The 20,871-nt window shown below is 36.3% G+C and overlaps 1 protein-coding gene across 2 annotated transcripts in view; it reads left to right on the forward strand.

The window, feature by feature from the left end:
• The window catches only part of sxc (O-linked N-acetylglucosamine (GlcNAc) transferase sxc), a 124,384-nt gene that overhangs the window by 3,796 nt on the left and 99,717 nt on the right, over positions 1-20,871 (forward strand). Inside the window, exons 2-4 of one of the 2 annotated variants that reach the window (XM_071590474.1) lie at positions 3,218-3,328; positions 3,860-4,016; positions 6,556-11,005. In XM_071590474.1, coding sequence (XP_071446575.1) covers positions 3,220-3,328; positions 3,860-4,016; positions 6,556-6,661 — 372 coding nt within the window. In that variant the 5' untranslated portion in view covers positions 3,218-3,219 and the 3' untranslated portion in view covers positions 6,662-11,005. Of the gene's footprint in view, positions 1-3,217; positions 3,329-3,859; positions 4,017-6,555; positions 11,006-20,871 lie in introns of those variants that run through there. The other variant, XM_071590467.1, reaches the window with a different exon arrangement.

Genomic DNA, 20,871 nt, shown 5'->3' on the forward strand with positions numbered 1-20,871 from the left:
TGAAAAAGAAAAACCAATGACATATGCTACCATCCCATATGTCACTGGAATGGCTGAAAAGATAAGTAAGCTACTACGGAAGCATAATATAACTGCTAGGTTTTTCATGGCAAGACAAATCATAATGTCTAAGCTGAAGGACCGCATCCCTGATCTCATGCTCGAAGGTGTATCTGAGATAAAGTGTATGTGTGGGAAGTCCTATATCAGCCACACAGGATGGTCCATCAGATGCAGGACCAAGGAGCACCAAAGGGCCACAGATGAAAAACAGTTCCGACTCACAGCAATTGCCTAGCATGTGTGGTCGAAACCAGGACTTATGTTCAAGTTCGACCAAACTAGTGTGTTGGTAAGAGAAAGGAATTATTTCCCAAGACTCATAAGAGAAGTGGTAGAGATAATGAAGAATCCAAACAATTTCAATTAATTTAGCCATTAGCTCGGCTACACCCTGACTTCCACTTAGAAAAGGGTAATTCCCATTCGCCGCCAAGAAAGAGCCAATCATAGAGCTCCCGGCCAGTCAGTGTCTCCTATATGTAGCCGCCTAATTGCAACGCTCATCACTTCAACCTGAAGAAGTCTCCAGGACTGGAGGCGAAACAGTGTTCTATTGACTCACCTTTGCCACGGTAATTTGCAGGAGCAAAATAGATCCATCAATACGACTTAGTATGCTATATTGTCAAGTAAATCATGCCAATGTGGATGTCTACATCTGGAACAAAGCATGAAGAAGATGAGATTATTTTCTGCACTCTGTAAATGACTTGCACATAAACCTTTAAGATAAGGCTCTAGCTCAACATGAAAGTGAAATTATCATTTTACATTGTACTAAATCATATAATAATGAACATGGATTTGGTGAGAGGGATGCATGAAGCAGCTGGTGTTGGAAGGAACGTCTGTAAAGAGAATCGGATGGAAAATTAGTGGAGGGAAATTTATGTGGCAGGGGTTTACTATGGAAAAGAATATGGGAGCAGTAGGTAGGCTTTTATTCAATCTTCATTAATTTAATTTTATGTTGTGTTGTTAGTCAATGTGATTCAAGTTTCAGTGATCTAACTCTTGCCCATGGCAGTGATGGAGTGACCAAATGTTGCTGCATTTAAAATTGGCTTCCTCCTGGACAGCCAAGGTCTGTGTAGTCCTGGGGCTTATGGAGAGCCAATCAATTTCAAAGTTAACTGGATCTGTAGCTCCAGTTATGGTCTTACGGAAGTAAGCATTAACACCACTGCTTCCATTGTGAGAGAAGATAGTCAAATAACATTGAGCTCTAACAGAAATATCACAAATTTTACTGGGTGCCACCCACATGTCGATAACAGAAAACTTTTATGAGGCTTGTTTTTACTTAAAGGGTTCCATGAAGTCATGATTATCTCATGAAAATATATCTGCTGTATGTTCCTCATACTCCTAAAAATCAGATCTAGTTTCATGAGACTATCCTGTTGACCAATATGAAGGAACACCTTGGTGGAATTTGTTTTTCATCACTTCTGAACTGAACATGTTTCAACTGGCAATGGCTGCTGCTGACACAGTACTGTTGTGAAATCAGTGAAACTTAAGTCGCATATTAAGTGCATAATTATAGTATGACAAAAGTAAATTTTTCACTGTAAATTATCTTAATAAAAAATTTTGTTCAGCCTTTATTTAGGAGGAGAAGATGTGGCAAAAATCTGCATAAGTTATCAGTCTCACATTTAACTTAAGGACACCTCTCACTTAAGAACATACCCATTTAGGACGCCACTGTCCAAGAGTTGGACATTCTACTGTAGAAAAGTTAACGCTTCTGACATTAAGGTCCAGGCTCAATTCCTTGGAAATCATAGGCTGCACAGGGAAATCAACTGGCCTCCCTGCCCTAATGTGTGAATTTCAAATACCATTGGAATTAGTACTGGATGAGCTCTTTTCCTGCTTATCAAACCAACCTTTGGAATAATAACTGATTTTCGGTTCATGGTACCCATAATGTCTGCTGCAAATTTTGCTGGAAGAAAAGTTTTTCTTTGCCAAATGAGGGCTTTTTTCTTAATTTCTTCACTCCAATGATGCAATTAAAACACAGTACTCTCCATTAATGGTATATCCTTTTTGCAGATGTTGCAATTATTCTGCTTGTATCCCAAAAAACTGGCGATCACCTTTTCAGCCAATTTCACCAACTTTGGAGCTGCAACCCCTGTAGAAGCCCTCTGCATTGACTGTTCCTTTGTGTCTGGCATGAAGTAGTGTATCCATGTTTTATCCACGTTGGATGTGCAGAGACTCATCGGGATGTAAAAGTACCAAACCAGCCTCTGAATCGACCACACAATTGTGTTCATTCTACCCTGCGAGTGAATGTGGCAACCATCTGGTCAAGATTATTTGCAAACTGAATTTTTTGTGCTAAATTGAAAATTCTGTACTATCTTGTGATATGCCTGTGGACTCAACTATTTTGTGGACTTTTATTCATCGATTACTCAAAACCATATTGTGGATTTTGCCAATTATTCCAAAGGAATTCACTTCCCCTGTATGTCCCGAACGATGTTCATCATTTGTGGATGTATGGCCATGTTTTAATGCATTTAACCAATTGTAAACAGTCACAAATACTGGAGCTGATGTGCCATAAACTTCACCCACTTGGCTTTGACCTCTTTCTGTGTTAAGCCTTTTAAATGGGAGTGTTTAATTTTGCAAACTCATTTTTGTCATTTTGTTGAATAAATGTTTGCTTGTCCCTGCATTTCTTGATTCTCCGTCAGTGTTGGTTGTATTTCGATGATGATGGTTTCGCTGGCTGTCCTGCCTGCATCTTCAGGTGGAAGGATCTGACCTTTGACCTGAAGACGCAGGCAGGATGGCCAACGGAACTGTCATCACCAAAAGACAACCAACATGGATAGAGAACCTGGAAATGCAGAGACAAGCAATTCAATGCCGTGGAAACCTTTGTACGAATTTGAAATAAATGTTTGTTGCTTCTATCAAATATGGAAATGAAACTATTGGATGGATATGCTGAAACTTTAAGAGCAGTCTAGTGAGAGATAAAGCTTACTGAAAGGAAACCTTTTGTGTCATGAGTGCCCCCTCATGGATATTCTAAGGAGTTATTGAGTGACCTACGTATCTTGGAAAGAGGAGAAATTTAATTTTGTTTTTTATTTGAATACTTATTTTTAAACTTCTTCCACAGCAATGTCGAAGGCTTCAGCTCCTTATGGCCCCTCGCCAGCTGCTCCTCCAAGCTATTCACAAGCTGTAGGTGGTGTACCACCATCCAGTCCTTTTACACCTGGAAAGCCAAGTTAGTGCTTAGCTAATATGAATACCAAGTAAATAATTTTCCCTATGTTTTTTTACAAATTGAATTATAAGTGTTGTAAAATTAATATAAAAATTGTGCATAGAATAATTCTTATTAGTTCTCTAGAAGTTAAGTAATGGGCTCATTTAATGTAGAATATTATAGATGGAGAATATAACACCATCCAGACAAAAGGTTGTTTGACAAAGGTAATGTTTCTGAATTAAAGTATTTTTAGAGATATGAAGTGTCGCATAAAGTTGAAATTTTAAAAAAGTTCTTAGTGGCATATGTGGTGAGTACATGTAATTACATGTAATTCCTTATATCCAGTTTACCTTCTACATCATTTTCAAATTATCTTAAATCTTTGTTCATTCTATGTAAATGTTTTTATTTTGGCTGCTTCAAGTATGGATTTGTTATGTAGTTTGTTTTTCGTACTAGTAACTTTTTGAAGCCTCATTCAGCTCTTTACTTGTTGTAGTCCTTGAAGGTATGTTTTCTCTCTATTACCTGCATTACTTTCAGTATTGCCTGGACCTGCCATAGTAACGACTGTAGTGCCCGTAGGCCCTCAGCCAACACACATGATATGCCCACATTGCCATGCTGAAATAGATACTGCTACTAAAACCCAACCTGGCATAATTGCCTATATCTCTGGAACAGTTATTGCACTGCTTGGGTAAGTTTTTTTGGTGTTATTGTGACATCTTGTGAATGTCTTTTTCCATCACCATTGCATGTTTATGCATGAAAGTCATATGTGCCACATATGTCAAAATATGATTTTTGAAATATTTTTTGGCTGATAATGTGGGCATACCTTTCAGCTATTTATAGTCAATAAGTGGGTGTAGGTGATGGATTATGAAGATGTCACACCCACAATAAAACAGAAAAACAGTGAACACAAAAAAGAAACACATTGTTCAGTGGTGCGGCCTCATTCTTTGGTGGAAGGAAGGCATAGTCTGAGGGGGCAGGAGAGGGGATAAGAAAGGAAAAGACTTATTTGGGTTGTAGAAAAGGAGTAAATTTGCCTAGTGAAGATGTGCATTAAGTGATGGGTGCCAGTATGCTTTAAAAGACATGTGCTGGCCAGTGGCTAGCCAAACTCAATGTTTTGAGTTTAATTGCAGAGTCAATGGGTATGGGAGTGATGCAATTGTTGAAACATTGTAATACTTACTGAATGAGGCATTATGGAAAGAGGCATGTCTTGTGACTGGGTGACAGGCTGGGTGTGCAGGAAGAGTGGAGGTGTTGACTAGCAACAGGAGCAGGGGAGAGATGATAGAGAGTTGATTGGCCGGTGGGGAGGGTGGGAGTCGTGAGTAGGACGGGATAGGTGTGACATCTGGCTCGAATGTGTAGTGACGTGGATTATGGAGGTGGCAGAGGTTTGGAGATAGGTTTGGTAGGTTTGAAAAGATCAGAAAGGTTGGCAGGATGTCTATATATAATGGAGGGACATCTGAGGAAAATTTTGGCTGTGGTTTTATGGCTTTTGGAGCTGGGGAAAAGGTTATAAGAATGAATTTGAGAGAATATATCCCAGAGAAGTAAGTGCTGCAAATGGAAAGAATGATAAAAGTTTGATGAGAGTTTTTTGGTGAAGGGCATGGGTAAATAGGAGTGCTTGCAGATTGGTTACTGAAGGAGAAAGAATTGTTGGCAAGGAAGAAATATGAAGATGAATGAGAAATCTCTGGTAGGGATGTTTGGGGTTGGTCATATTGAGAGGAAGTGGCAGAGGGAGGAGAGACCATCGGAATGTGGTATGAAGGTTTACAAGGTGTTGACATCAATGGTCACCATGGTGATTGGGAATGGGGTTGAGTCCAGGAGTTGAAGGAAATGGTAAGCATCTTTGAAAAGAGAGGGAGGGAGGGAGTGGGCAATTGACTGTGAAAGTAGTGATCGAAAAGGGTGGAGTTTCACTCTGTTGAGAAGTTTCGAGCTAAGAAAATGGGATTGTTTTTTTATGAATTTTGGAAAAAAAATTTGAAACAAGGATGAATGACATGATGATAACAAGGAGAGTTCTATTGAGACTCCTAATTGGCAGGCCCTAATTTCTTTATTTCTCTTGATAATGGTTTCGTGGAAACTGAGATCGACAAAAAAATTTGATTCTGAAAAACCCATGCGTTTGAATTAATTGATGAATCTCTCCTGCAATTCCTCCTACCACCCTATAAATTTGAACGCAAAACTTCAATCTAGCCATTGCTTATGTGTTATTGAGAACTTTTAGCAGAATGTAAAGTAATATAATTGTATAACATTGCATTGCCCTGATTTGAATGAAAGTATGATCTAACTCTTTATACTATAATGTCCAAAACCATTCAAAATAGCCCCAAGATTGAAACTTAGGCAAATTCACTAATTTATATTTACAATGTTTTGGGGATGTATTAGCTAGTTATTTTGTGTTCTCCTTGAGCAAATATCATTAGCAGTTGAAAAAATGCATATGAGAATAGTTTCCGTGTACAAGAGTAACCCAAGAGTTAGAATATTATTTAAACATTGAACTGAAAAAATTTGGCCACCATCATATTAGGGTGGGAAAAAATTCATTATAGCTAATTTAGTTCTTTTTTAAATTTTGAACTTTAAATGATTGAATATCCTTCTTGCTGCATACCAGAAATGTTTCAGTACCACAGTGAACACTAAACACATTCATCCAATGGTTTTGTTTGAAAAAAATTGTTCCAAACTGGAAATCATGGAACAAAGTAACTACTGAAAAAGATCCATTGTTGCTACTGACCAAGTGTAGATGAAGAAGAAGGATGAATTCTTGAAATCTCGCTTCACAAGAGATTATAAATACAGTAATGTAAATGAGCATAATGGTAAGGGGATGGATGGATGAATAGGTAGTAAAAGATGAGGTTGGCAGAAGGGCACAGAATTGGCCAAAGGGTCTCTCTCAATCAGATCAAAAGTTAAAGCTGTGGAGTGCCATCACCAAACATGCCCAAGGTTGCTCCTTGCTATGGCCCTGAGAGCAATGGGCGCACCAGCAAGTGACCTGCCTCCTCTGTTGCACAGGTTGGGTCCCTGAGACTAGTAATATACCCAGCACCTCTACCAATGTGCGTTATTAGGTGAAGCTCTTGGTTTCATTGCTTATATAAACATTGTTCTCCCACTCTGCAAATTGACTTTGTATGCACATACTTGTATATATGTCTCTTACTCTGCAGGTGCTGGCTTGGATGTTGCCTTATCCCATGCTGCATTGATGAATGCATGGATGTACATCATAATTGCCCCAATTGCAAGGCTTATCTGGGACGCTTCCGTCGATAGTCATCAAGCTAATTATGTTATTGGAGGTCATTTTGTAGGACACCTTTTAATGTTTTAATGAAGTATAATTTTGGAATCATTTTTATTTCATTAATGGAATTTTAACATATATCATGGCTAACATAGATTTGGACCACAGTTTTCTGGATGACATCTATGTAATTTCAATGCTAATCGTAGATTTATTCTATTTACAAAATAGGAATAGTTTTTAAAATCTATTCACTCTGAATATCTTATGCAAATACAATGTCTGTCCCCTCCCACTGAAAGCCATAAGTGATATATTTTGAAGTAATTCTTGAGGGGAAGATTTTGCACTGCTTGTAATAACACCATTTTAAGCTATTTTAATTTGGGATAAAGTTCAATATATTTCTTGTTGCAGCTTGTGAGAAAATTTAGATTTTTTTAATATTTCAGCCTGTAGACTTTTGATTGTTGATCCAGGTAGTTAATTGGATTAGCAGCAGCATTTTTACATGTTATATTTATTTTGTACTGCAATATTTGTCATTTTTCTTTTCTTATTTTTTGGGCAGCTACATTCATTATACTATATTATAGTATATATTTTTTATGCATGAAATCTCTGAAATCAGTTTAAATGATTCATTTTAGGCACTAAGATAATTTATTTACCAGAATGAGTATGTAATACAGATTAAGCTGATTTCTGCCACGTGCTAACTTTCAGAAAAACTTAAAGGAAGGTGAAATATTTTCCATTCACCATATTTTGCTCAATAATTCTCTCAAGTGTTGTTAATTCCAAGGTAAAAGAATCTCCTCCATCGATACTTCTAGTGTTTTCTTGTATTGACTTAAAGCTAATGGTTTTTATCCTATATTTGATTAGAATAAGGGAGTTAAAATACACTATACTCTATGCCTGATGACAGGTAACTAACTGACAATGAACGTAGTTGGATTCATTGTTACTCTTTGCAGTTCTTGATCATCTGTTTTATCAAGGATGTATGTTCTATGAGGTATCAAATTGAACAAAATGACCAAAGTCAATGGATATTTTTATTAAATATGATAAATAATGAACTAAAGAACTAGTCTTTTCCTACATTCATTGTTGTTACATCACAAATAGAGGCCATTTATTATATACCTTAATGGCTGACACATAAAAATTCTGAGTGACCTTTTACAGGAAATGAGGATGGATTTTGTTTTCTCCATTTTTAAGAAATGAACCTTTTTTTAGATCTGAAATATGTAGTAATATTTTATTTTAATTGCTTTCCTGCAAGTTAAAATTCTCCTACATTTGGTTCCCACTCCAGGGATGATAACTTGTGTGACATTTTTGTGCAGAACTGTTAATGTATATTTTATTTTATAGTTAGGTTATTTTGTCTGAGTAGTTAACTACTTCATAAAATACTTAATTGGACTTACCCTTTGCATTACACATAGTGTCATTGATTCTGATTTATTTAAATTTCTAAGTGAAATTCCATCAAAATCTGGCTCTTCACTCTACATATGTATAATTTAACTGCTCATTTGAGTGGGGATGATTGTATACTCATCGGTTGCAATCAGATTGTATTCCATTCTCAGGGTTTTGTCTGCTTTGTTTTGCACAATGGTTCAAATACATTCTCTTAGGTAGATGAGATTAAAGCCTTCAGATATCAGAAAAGAATTTTTCTGATCTATGATGAAGAATCACTAATGTCTTTGGCCTGGGTTCTTACTAGGTTGTTGTTATGCATATTAGCCATGTATTGCAGTCTCCCTGGGCTGAACAACTGGAGTTTTTACACTAATCAAGGTGGGACTAAAATTCAAAATTGTTGTGTATTTTGGTGGCTGTTTCATCCTTGGAATCGAGTCAGCAAGAATGATGCATCAGATTTTTATCAAAATGTTTATTCTTAGGATTAGTTTATTTGGATTTTAGCTCCCACTTAGATGACAAAAGATATTTTTCTTAAAACTTTGCTTTAAGCACTAAATACCTGCCTGGGTGAAGAATATTCAATTTAAGTGTAGAGATTAATGATTCTGGTTGCTAAAATCTGGAAAGTTTTTCACTGGTAGACACATACAGTAGTTAAGGAACTGTGAACTGTGGTAGTCTCATGTATTTATTTAATCCACTGAAACAACTGCACATATGAAAAGATCTGATACGATAGGAATATAATTTAAATCTTCATTTTTACTGTTATTTTTCACATTTTATTGCACAAAAGAGAATACACAATAGGTAGAGACTTGATACTCATGTCACAATGAGGAAAGATCATGTCAGATACCAATTGCCCTTCTATTCAGTTGGGTCTGCAATGCAAGATTTGTATTTCATACTTGGGAATTTATTGAGCATTATATGTTGGTTTTGGCCATTTAGTAATTAAGGTTCCATATTTGAGAACATGATTTAAATATTTAAAATACCCTGAAAACTGATAAAATATATATTATCCCTATTTACTGAATCCTTCTTGGCAAGTCTCATGCCATTATGCTCCCAAGTACTTCCTTAATCCTACCTGATAGTAATCTTCTTCTAACCTTTTTAGTGGAAGCTAGGATTTTAAATGACTTTTATTTAAGATCTCAATCTGATTTTTTTCCATTTTTATCTATGATGATGGTTAAATTGGCAAACCTTATTAGTTGAATCTCATGTATAATTCTAGCATGTACAATATGATGAACTTTTATCACAAGTAATTAGAATTGATGTAAACATGACATTTCTTCAGAGAGTAGCCCCAGTTGCACAAGTGGCTTTGATGCCCTGCAGAGACTTTGCTTTCCAATGAATGAGCTTCTCTTTCATTTTAATGTGATTAGGCTGTAGTCTTTTTACTGCACTTACACTGGTGGTTGCTCATTGCCTTCTGCTTTATGCCGATGAACATCTCAAGATGTTGGTATCAGTCAACCAATTGCTGCAAACAAACTTTTCAATGGACAGCAGGACACTTGTGTATTTCCAAAATTTGCTATCCGTATTAGAAAAAAAGTTTATTTTTTATACTCTATGATGTTGAGTACAAAATAATTTGCAAGCTTCATTCATTGCCATAGTGGATCTATGACAAGTGTGGCACAAAAGAAATAATATTTAGATAATAATCTGATATGTTAGTAGAAATGCAGGAATTATGAATTTCTTTTAAGACAATTTTTATGGCATTTTTTTTACCTTGATCTGTAAAATTTGCCCGCATTTAATGGAATGGTTGATTTGTATCAATTTGGTCTATTATTTTCTGTTTATCATCAGTTTTTTAGTTTGTTGTTAAATATGACAAATGTGAAACACCAACTCCGCACACTCTAATCCATCCCTTTTCCTGAAAAGTTAACTTCATTGTGGAGCAAGAAATAATGAGCTCTACGGCCTCTCAATTAAAGAAGAAAGGGGAAGAAAACTCCAATGGCCGTAAGAACTCTTACGGCCATTGGAGTTTTCTTCCCCTTTCTTCTTCATTGTGGAGCTTATGTAAATTACTTGAATTGCAAAAATGTGTGCCAGTTATTAATGTTGGATTTCATTATATTTTCTTATATATTTGTGTGAATTATAAAATATTATTTTCATACAAACTTTAAAAAAATGTTGTATTATTATTCATGTGTAAGCTACAATATGCTATTTTTGAAATGTATAGTCTGGTGCAGTACACAATTAAGAGTACATTACATGGAGATTGTTTCATTGCTTAAATGGGTATACAATTAAAACCATTAAAAATGGTTTGGAATTCACCTCAAGCTTGCCGTCCTGTATACATACTAATAGTGCCTTTCCAGTGGTATTAATGGAAATTACTTTTTTTATTTGCACAAATGACTGGAATTTTAACTGAATATCTTTCTTGTTTACTAAGGTTAAAAATGATGAATCAAGTAATATATATACTTGCTGGTTAACATAAGTTGAAAATGTTCATTAAATATAACTCACAATGTAAACAAGAAAATAAAAAGACTAAAATATATTAGTTATCTTTTAAATGTGTTCTCTAATTAGCCAAAAGAACTCTTTCACAAAAACTCAGTTAATCTTTAATTCTGCCGTGGTAAGCTTTTTTTTACAGGTCTGCTTTCATTTGCATCACATAACCTTCCAACATCAATCAGGATAACTTGGTTATTAAATAAAATTAGTTGTCATTTTTGTGTTATTACTATTTTTTTTGCTATGCAAATTTTTTTAGGAAGCCTTGGCCTAATGGAAAACCATCGTTTCTTCCAACAACTCCCCAACTGTATTCACTTCCGCTTTTGTTGTCTGCCCCTTTGTACCTGTCATCCATCCTTATTGTAAAGCAAAAACGTCACAATTTTCTTGAGAAATAAACTCAATCTCCCTTCCTCAGAATTTGGATTATTTTATTTCCCCTATTAATGTGACATAAGCATACCCAAAAATTGCAATGAAAAAGGCCTCTCCTCCCTTAAACATTTCCTTTCCAAATGCCTTTTCCCACTAGTACCCAATACTGACTTCCTTTCAAACCTCAACAACCAAGCTCAAAATTCTCAAGGACATGTGTGGGTACTACTGTCCTATAAACCCTGGATAAGTGAGGAATTTATTTTTTAGGCAGGGAAAATTGGAGAAAATATGCACGGAATTTAGAATTCACACAACATTCAATTGCTCAATCAACTGATCATCCAGTGACTAATAAATTTCAAAGGCCCAACTGTGTAAGGAATGACAAGAGACAAACCATGTTCTCACCTCTTAGTGGTGTTGACAGGCAAACCCTGCCATTTGCCTGTAGCCTGTTCAAAGTGCATAGGCAGCCATTTGACAGTCTGAAGCTATTTTATGCTGATAGGCATGCCACAACAGAGCAATGGGTGACTTCCTAGTTTTAGCTTATGACAGGGCCAATGTTAGCTGTGACATGAAATTAAAGGCTAACTTTACTCAAAACAATTGATTATAGGTAGTCAGATGTTATCACAAGGCCTTTAAATCAATTTTACCAATTAATCAGAGCATATACAAGTCATAGATTCTGGTTGATTGATTTACATTATTGGATTCGGTGTAGGATCTAAGTATTGTGCGTATTGAAAAATATCACTTGCTAATGCAATATAAGAGCCTGGTAAAGCTTAAAAATGTTTAATGAAACCCTATGTTAACATCATTCATATCATTATAGATGGCATATATATGTGCTAATGTGGGTTTCATCAGTCTTCGGCTATAGCATTGGACTACTGACTGGAAGGCCCGGATTTGATTCTCAAGCAAGCCTCTCTGGAAATGAAAAATAGTAACTTAGTAATTGCACAGAAAAATTTTTATTACAAGACAACCGGGGTTTCAACGTCATCTTCAGGTGACAACTCTTACAATCATCCGTCCATATATATTACACTCCAGTAGGGGCAGGGAGGTGAGAGGGTCGGAGGGTGGGTGGGGGAGGGAAGGGTAGAAAACATGAGGTACCCTATAAGGAGCATTTCTCCTATTGGCGGAGGAAAGAGGGTGGGTTTTAACGGTTCATAAATATGAATTCAAAAATTTTTTGCTTATCTCTGAGGTCAAGGGAGATAGTGGGGGAAGTAGAGAGGTTCTTACCCTCATAAGTGCTGGTGTCAAGAAGTGTTAAGTTTAGATGGGGGGAGTGCGAGGTGTACAAAAGGTCAATAACAATATTCTCTTAGGAGCCTACACTTTTTAAAATTTCAAGCTACTGTAAAGTATCTGGTCTAAGTCCTTTCATTTGAACATGTCAAATTTCAAATTAAAAGTCGCTACCGTAACAATATTCTTTTAGGAGCCTACACTTTTTAAAATTTCAAGCTATTCTAAAGTATCTGGTCTAAGCCCTCTCTTTTGAACATGTCAAATTTCAAATTAAAAGTCACTACCGTGATTATATTCCAATAATTGTTTTGCAAAATGTGATATTGACTTTTAGTTCTTCACACAGGCTTGGTGTTCCTTCGCCCCTTTCTTGAAATTTTCGGCGGGTTTGTCCACTGCATCTTATTTTAAAGAATTTTGAATTCATGTCTATGAACCATCAAACCACCCACCCCACTTACCTTAGCCAATAAGAAGAATGCTCCTCATAGGGTGCCTCATGTTTCTACCCTTCCCTCCAACTATCGTTGCTCAATTCCTTCCCCCACCCACCCTCTGACCTCCCCGCCCCTACCGGAGTGTAACATATATACGATAGATGGATGTCTGTAAGAGCTGTCACATGAAGATGATGTTGAAAGTCAAAACCCGGGTCGTCTCGTAATAAAAATTTTTCAGTGGAATCAAAAAGTTACTATTTTTCATTTCCAATATGAATTAATTCCATAAAGTTATGCCGTAAACCATCAATTATATCAAGCCTCTCTGGGCACCCTCGGCTTAACTCACTCCGTGTGATTTTTTGGGTACCAGATCTTCCTGGGAAACCACACTCAATAGGGCTTAGTACTGGTTGAACTCTACCATCTCCTACCAAACTGACCTTTGGGTTAATTACTGTGTTTTCATGTCCAATAAGTCTACACAAAAGAGCTTAATTAGTATATTCTATTGCAGTAGGATAAAATACATCTTATGAAATCTTTTCAATGGTATACAAGGTATTTCTGGTATCCTGGCAAATTTTTATGGATATATGTCTTGACAATGTTCCATGCGCGATGAAAGAACACAAGAACTAATTTTCTTTCTTTAATGTGTGGGCGGTGGTTGTCTAGAAGCCTAATATTTTGGATTTTAATTTTATGGTCTGGTTGTGACCTGTAAAAAATCTGTGTCAAGCATTATTTCCTATTATTGTTGTTCTTATCTTTTTAGGACACATGATTATTTGTCAACCCTTTTAGTGCTGCGTCCTGCCAGTGGTACTAGCGAAAATTGCAGGGGGTAATTTAATCAAATTTATCATGAGGGAAATAAATATTTTGATGTCATTTTTCAAGATATACATTTGCAGTTTTTTAATGTATATTAACTGAATTGGGTAACATTTATGAATGACTTGTACATTTACTTACAAAATAATTGCAATCGTTTCAATCTACTAGCCATGGCCAATATTTTTTTAGCAAAAAAATATGATTTATAGAGACAATAGTATTACATTTTATATAACATTTTCTTATGAACGCTATTTTTCGAAAAAACAAAATTAACCAAAGAGACTTGTGGGAAAAATTGTAAAAAAATAAAGAATTAGTTTTCAATTGCCAACATTCTGTCTGCCTATACACAGTCACATTTTGAAGAACAGTCTGTTTTTACGGGTTTTGTCAGACTGTTAATCTAGCATCGATGGCTAACCAAACAAATGCTATGCACACCTTTTTTACAATGTATTCACACTGTTCAGGACCTTTACCTCTTCTGTCCATGTATCCCGCTACAAACTACACAATTCTTCACTTTTTTGCCTGGAGTTTCACCTTTCCAGCATGTGATCTACCTACATGAAGAGATATGTCACACTCAGTCTCCCCAAGGCATTCCATCTCAAGAAACTCAATGATACTTGAAGTATGTTAATCCCTTGTCATCATTGTTGTTGGATTATCTTCTTTATATATGATGAAGAAAAAAATATATATTTGCTTGAAATTGCAGTTGATTCAACAGCTCTCTTGCTAGGGAAAAATGGCCCTGAAATTCTAAGCTAAAAGAGAACAACTGTGTTCTTCACATACTATCTAAAATGTACTTTCTATATCAATGCAGTACAAAAAACAAGCCCTGTTAGAAAGAGAAATGTTTACAATGTTATCACATAACAAAGCCCAAACGATTACCTAGAACGGAAGGCAAGGGAAAGCAATATGTTTGCATAGTAATGTTTTCATTGGCTTCGTATTGCCACCATCTTAGCTGTTAGTATCAAAGCAGATTCATCATAAAGCATTCAAAAGTTTGCACAATTAAACAGATTAGCATTTCAGTGGGATGTCATAGTGAAAAGACTAATCAGCAAAAGAAATAAGCATAGAGTTAGACAGCTTCACCACATGTAAACCGTTCAGCATAAAAATTGCAGTAGAATTTGTCCCTTATGAGAAGTTTTTAAAATAGAAAATTTAAAAAAAACATGTTTTAAAAAGCTGGGACATAATATTTTGAATAAAAAAGCAATACACAAAATGCAACAAATAATTAAGAAATCACAGCAATTTAAACAATAGCTTACGTTGAAGTCGATATATTGGCCCGCTACACTGAAAGGGTTAATCATGTTTCCTAAAATTCATTATTTTGAAAAACTGAGCATTTGGTCAATGCACAGAAAAAAAATTTTTTAAATGCCTTTTCACCTGATAACACTCGTATTCTGTCAATTATGGTGAGTGGGGAATACATATAATAACATGGAGCGCCTAGTAGAAAACTGGGGAGAAGGGTAAGGAAAATGGATACTGTGTGTGAATTAATTCTCTTGATTGAGATGGAATCAGAGCAGAACAATGTGATGGTAACCCAGCTGTGCATGCCAACACCCCCACCTCTCCAGTTTCCTACTAGGTACTAAGCCCACTCCATGTTGATAGACCTGAAGATAATGTAATACTTCGAAACCCAGTCATACAATTTAACTTATCTAGTGGAAAATTGTTACTATCTGTTCTTTAGTATGTTTGAACTAAACCACATGACAACAAATTGAGTAGTTTCAGGCGTGATGTGGTGGAAGTTTAACATAATGAATAACTGATCGAAGCACTTTTCCACTTGATAAAATTTTTTTAATTTTACGACGGGGTTTTGATGTATTACATCATCATCTGGTAACAAACTTAAGTTGTGTGCAGGCTTATATACATTAGGATTTCGGAAGGAAGGAAGAGGACATGGTATGAAATGAGGAGGAGAAGGGGAAGACAAGGGAGACGTTTGCAAAACTAGTAAACGTCTTCCTCTTCCACTCCCCCCCTCTCTATTTCCTCCCCTGTAGTTCTAAGAGAGTGTGCATTAGAAATGATTAAGGAGAGAAAGCCATCAAGTTCTGAAAGAGAAAGGGTTTGACTAAAGCTAACTTCTAGTTCAAGCATCATAACAGGCATGTGTGCAATAAAAATGCTGAGAGAAACAGGTAGGTACCAGTTATACATAATAGGTTCAAGTATATCATGGTTTTACAACTGGAAAACTATCATCTTTTCGCACAGCCTACCAGGAATGGATGAAGATTCAGTACATAATTTACTTGTTTTGAAGTAATTAAACAACAAAAGGATTACGAAATATGATTAAAAGGATAGATAAAATAGAATAACATGAAAATGGGCCAAAAAATTTACTGCAGGCTAACTAGAATTACTTCTCATAGTTGTAGAAGTTGAACATTCTGTTGTTCTTTATTCTGTGTTTATGTTCCTTCATTTTCTTCTCACCTCTGTTAGTTTAATTGTTCATGGTGTAATCTGTGGTCATCCTTGTTTGTTTTCCCCCAAATTCCTATTTCCTTTGTGCCTCTCTTCCATAGTATCAGATTTTACCATCCCACATCTAAGTACCTATCTCTCAGTCATCGTAAAATATTTGTCAATTGCTTTCTAGTGCTTATTACTTTATGTATTAACAAGTTTAAAAATCTGATGCAGAGGCCAATAAAATGACTGCTTTCGGATTAATGATAAATATATTAAGTTTATAAGGTTTTTGAGAAATTGGAGGACTTAAAATTATAGGGTATAAAACAGATCAGGTGGAACACTAAATCAGGAAAATAATTTATTTAGCTAATTTTCACTTGTTCTTTGGAAAGTTAAATCTTTTGTGAGGAGATGAAATATTTGCATCATATTTGGCATCAGGGAGAGAGAATACTTGTAAAAACATTTATGCCATTAATAGTGTCCGTCAAAATGAAGGTTATGAGATTTTTGAGAAAGAGGAAAGTTAAATTATACATTAAAGTTAGAGTGGCAAAAGCTAGGGCAGACAGAACAGTTTACCTATCTTGGCAGTATGAGGGTAAAAAGAAACTTAACATTTCAACCAAAAAGATTTAATTTTTCACAACCATGGTTTCAATGCTGCGTATCATCATCACCTGATGATGCACAGCATTGAAACCACAGTCGTGGAATATTAAATCTTTTTGGTGGAAATGTTAAGTTTCTTTTTACCCTCATAATGAAGGAATTCCACAAAGTTAAACCTGAAACTGTTATGTTTACCTTGGCAGTGTTTTGGACTAAGATCGACAAAGTATTTGGGACATACTTGTATGAAGAAAATTTATGTGAGGCTAAGATGCTTTTATAAGGAAAAGGTAATTGATGACAGGGATGTTGAGTGAGGATGTTAAGACTTTGGTACAGTATATAAATATAAGTTTGTTTGTCGAAGGAAGATGGCAGGCATAAATTGGAGACCTTTGAAATTTGGTTGTGGAGAAGAATGAAAAAGGTAAAATGATAGAAAGGTAAACAAGAGAAGTATTAGGCATAGTTACATAGGAGAATGTATTTTTAAGAGACATCCAAGGAGGCAGGATAAGTGGATGAGAAGCATATTAATTGGAATGTTGAATGCTGCAATAGAAAGGAGAACTTTGATCAGGTTGCATAGGGGGAGGAAAAGGATAGCAATTTTGGATGGAATGAAAGGAGGAAGGAAGTGAGTTGGAGGGATTGAAGGGTAGTTTAATGTAGTATGGGGTTGTCTAATCAAATTAAACGAAGAAATACAGTGATGCTCACTCTTGTGTATATCCCAGCCAAACAGTGGACTACCAATAATGAAGATAATAATAAGGCATGTGTTTGGAAAGGGTTAAATGCCTCTCCCATCCCTGCCTGGTCAATAATCTTCTAAGAGTGTAAGGAGGGAGGTAGGGATTGTGCAGAATTGAAGAAAGAGTAGTTGTAGTGCATGGTGTTTAGTTATGCCTGGCTAGGTGATGATTAAAAATGAAGCAGTCGTTATGTGATGGGTACCTTTAGATAAGGACTACTCCATTTTTAATCATCACCTAGCCAGGCATAACTAAACACCATACACTACAACTAACCTTTCTTCAATTCTGCACACTCCCTACCTCCCTCCTTTCTATCTGGCATACCCATTCTTTTCCTCCCTATTCCTCTCCTACCGATATTCTCTCTTGTATCATAGTCTTCAGCAATCCATCAGCAATGCACCTGCACATCTACTTCTCTGCCTCCTTTGGATTTCTCCAAACAACACACTCTCCTCCCTCATCATGCTTGGTACTTGATCATTGCTTTTTCTTTCCACCCATTTTACCTTTTCTACCCTTTTCCACAGCCATATTTCAAAAACCTCCAGTATTCATCTATATCACCTGGAGGTTTTTGAAATATGGCTGGAATACAAGGTGAGATAATTGATTCTAATATTGAGGGGTGTAGTACACTGTCCAATATAAAAGGCAGGACATAGTTGGCACTTCAGAAGGTAAACTACATTGCTAGAAGTACATGAGGAGTAGGGAATTTATGGGAGAGAGTTGAAAAGCAGGTGAGAGAGGGATGGGATTTTGGTTTTGAATATAGGACATTTTTTGCATCCAGGTTTATTGCAGGGCATGGGAGTGGCTTAGGGACAGGGCGGGGATTTAGGGAGTGGATTGGTTGATTTAAGGAGATCTTATAAGTTGGCGGGGCATTTGAAAGTAATGGAGGGGCATTTGGGAAATAGGTTGGTGGTGGAATTATAGTTTTGGAGGATAGGGTACACGTTTTTAGGATTAATTTCAGAGATTCTAGGCCATGGAAGTATGTGGTGATATTGAAAGAGGGTAGGTTTCTGTAGTGGAGGAAGGTTTGGGAGTGTAAGCATGTCTTCTGATTTTTTTGTTAAGCTGGGATACAGGATAGCCTCGTTAAAGGAGGGAATGGTGCAGATTTGAGAGGAATTTATCAAGGGAGTTAAGGTCATTGCAGATTCAGTGTGCACTTATGGAAAGGGAATAAGGAATGGAGCATTTGGTGTGATATGGGTGGCAACTATTATAATGTAAGTATTGTTATTTGTTGGTTGGTTTTTTATGTACAGAAGTGTGGAATTTTTGTCTATTAATGATGCGTTTACATCTAGGAAGGTGATTTGGGAGTAGAAAACGGTAGAATTGAAGGAGACAGAGGATGAAGCATTGAGGTCGGAAATTAACATTTTCAGGGGATCAGTACCATGTGGCCGGAGAAGGAATATATTATCGATATATCTGATCCACAATAGAGGTTTCAGGGGTTGACTTATAAGGAATATTTTCTCTGCGAGACCAAGAAAGAGGTTTGCATAGGAAGGGCTTAAGCTGTCCATGGCACAACCCTTGACCTGCCAGAGAATTTATTGTTGAAGGAGAAGGAATTACAGGTGAGGATGAAGTTGGAAAGGCTAAGGGGAAATTCAGCACTAGGTATGTGTGGCTTAGGGTGTTGGGAGAGGTAGTATTGGAGAGCGGAGAGACCTAAGTGAGGAATGGATGTATAAAGGGATGTGGCATCAATGGTGGCCATGGTTATCTTATCTCAGTATCTGGAGGGAGGGAAGTGGATTTTAGTCTTTCCAGGAAATGGTATGAATCTCAAGTGAATGACGGTAGGGAGTGGACTATTGGCTGCAGGTAGTGGAATACAAATGCAGTGATTCTTTCCATTGGGGTGTTCTGGCAGGATAAAATCGGACGACCAGGATTGCCAGGTTTATGAATCTTGGGAAGGATATAGAAATGAGGGGTGCGTGGGTGGGAAGGGGAGTGGAGGGCCATGTCTGAAGGAGAAAGACCTTCATTGGGCCCATTGGAGGCAAGAAATTCAATGAGTTCCTCCTGAAGTGCAGGATTTGAGTATTCGCCAGTAGGCAGAGGTATCAGAGAGTTGTGTGTTAACCTCCCTTATATAATCAAATCTATTCAAAACCAAAATGGACCAAATTAGTTAGAATAGAAACTTGAAATGCTAGGACAATGTTGAGGGCAGAAAAATTAGTGAATATTAAGGGAGAGATCGAAAGAGGAAATACAGATATTTTAGGTTTATGCAAAGTGAGATGGAAGGATAGCGGAGATAACTGGAGTGATAGTTATAGAATATTATACAGCAGAGGGGATAAAATCCCACAAGAGGTTGCCATAATGTTAAATAAAGAAGTAGGAAGAAGCATAGTCAACATAGAGCAAGCCTGCCTCCCGGCGGTCATTACTCGTGCCTACACCATAGTCCCCCAACTCATCACCTTCTCTTCCTTCACCTACCGTCGTATTCCAATCCCCCATTATTACCAAATGTTTCCCTCAAGGAACACATGCACATATGTCCTCTAACTGACCGTATATCCTATTGCCCTCTTCCTTCGTATGGTTGCATGGTGGCATGTATACCTGAATAATAATCAAGTTTTTCGGTTCTTCTTTTATCTCTACCAGTAATATTCTATCTGTTGCTTCTTCTATGTTGACTACACTTCTTCCTACCTCTTTATTTAATATTATGGCAACCCCTCATTGGCTCTCGTCCCCGCCACTGTATATTATTCTATAACCATCGCTCCAGTAATCCCTAGTATCCTTCCATCTCACCTCACATAGACCTAAAATATCTATACCTCCTATTTTCCATCTCTCGCTTTGTATTCTCTAATTCTGTCCTCAACAATGTCCTAACATTCCTAGTTCCTATGATAACTAAATTGGGCTTCTTCTCCTGCATCTTCTGTCCTGCTGCTGTAGGTTTTTCCCTACAAGGGTTTTGTGGGATGACGACCACAGAAGTCATGCCTCCCCTGCTGTGGGGTACAACACATGGCTGATTGGGCGGAGCCCCATAGTTGCCAGGAGTCATATTCTCTGTAGTGTCCATCATTTTAATCTTGGGAATGATAATTGAGGTGGTTTCATATATATATATATATATATATATATATATATATATATATATATATATATATATATATATATATATATATATATATATTTATATTTATATATATATAAATATATATATATATATATATATATATAAATATATATATTTATATTTATATATATATATAAATATATATATATATTTGACGTTTTTACGTTATTTACGTTACGTTATTTGACGTTTCGACAGCACGGCTGTCGTCTTCAGAATCAGTCTTCGTCTTCAGAAAATATATATATATATATATATATATATATATCGTCTTCAGAATCAGTCTTCCTCTTCAGAATATATATATATATATATATAAATATATATATATATATAAATATATATCT

The sequence above is a fragment of the Hetaerina americana genome, unplaced genomic scaffold (assembly GCF_022747635.1).
Source record: "Hetaerina americana unplaced genomic scaffold, ioHetAmer1.1.p SCAF_4, whole genome shotgun sequence".
Lineage (NCBI taxonomy): Eukaryota > Metazoa > Arthropoda > Insecta > Odonata > Calopterygidae > Hetaerina > Hetaerina americana.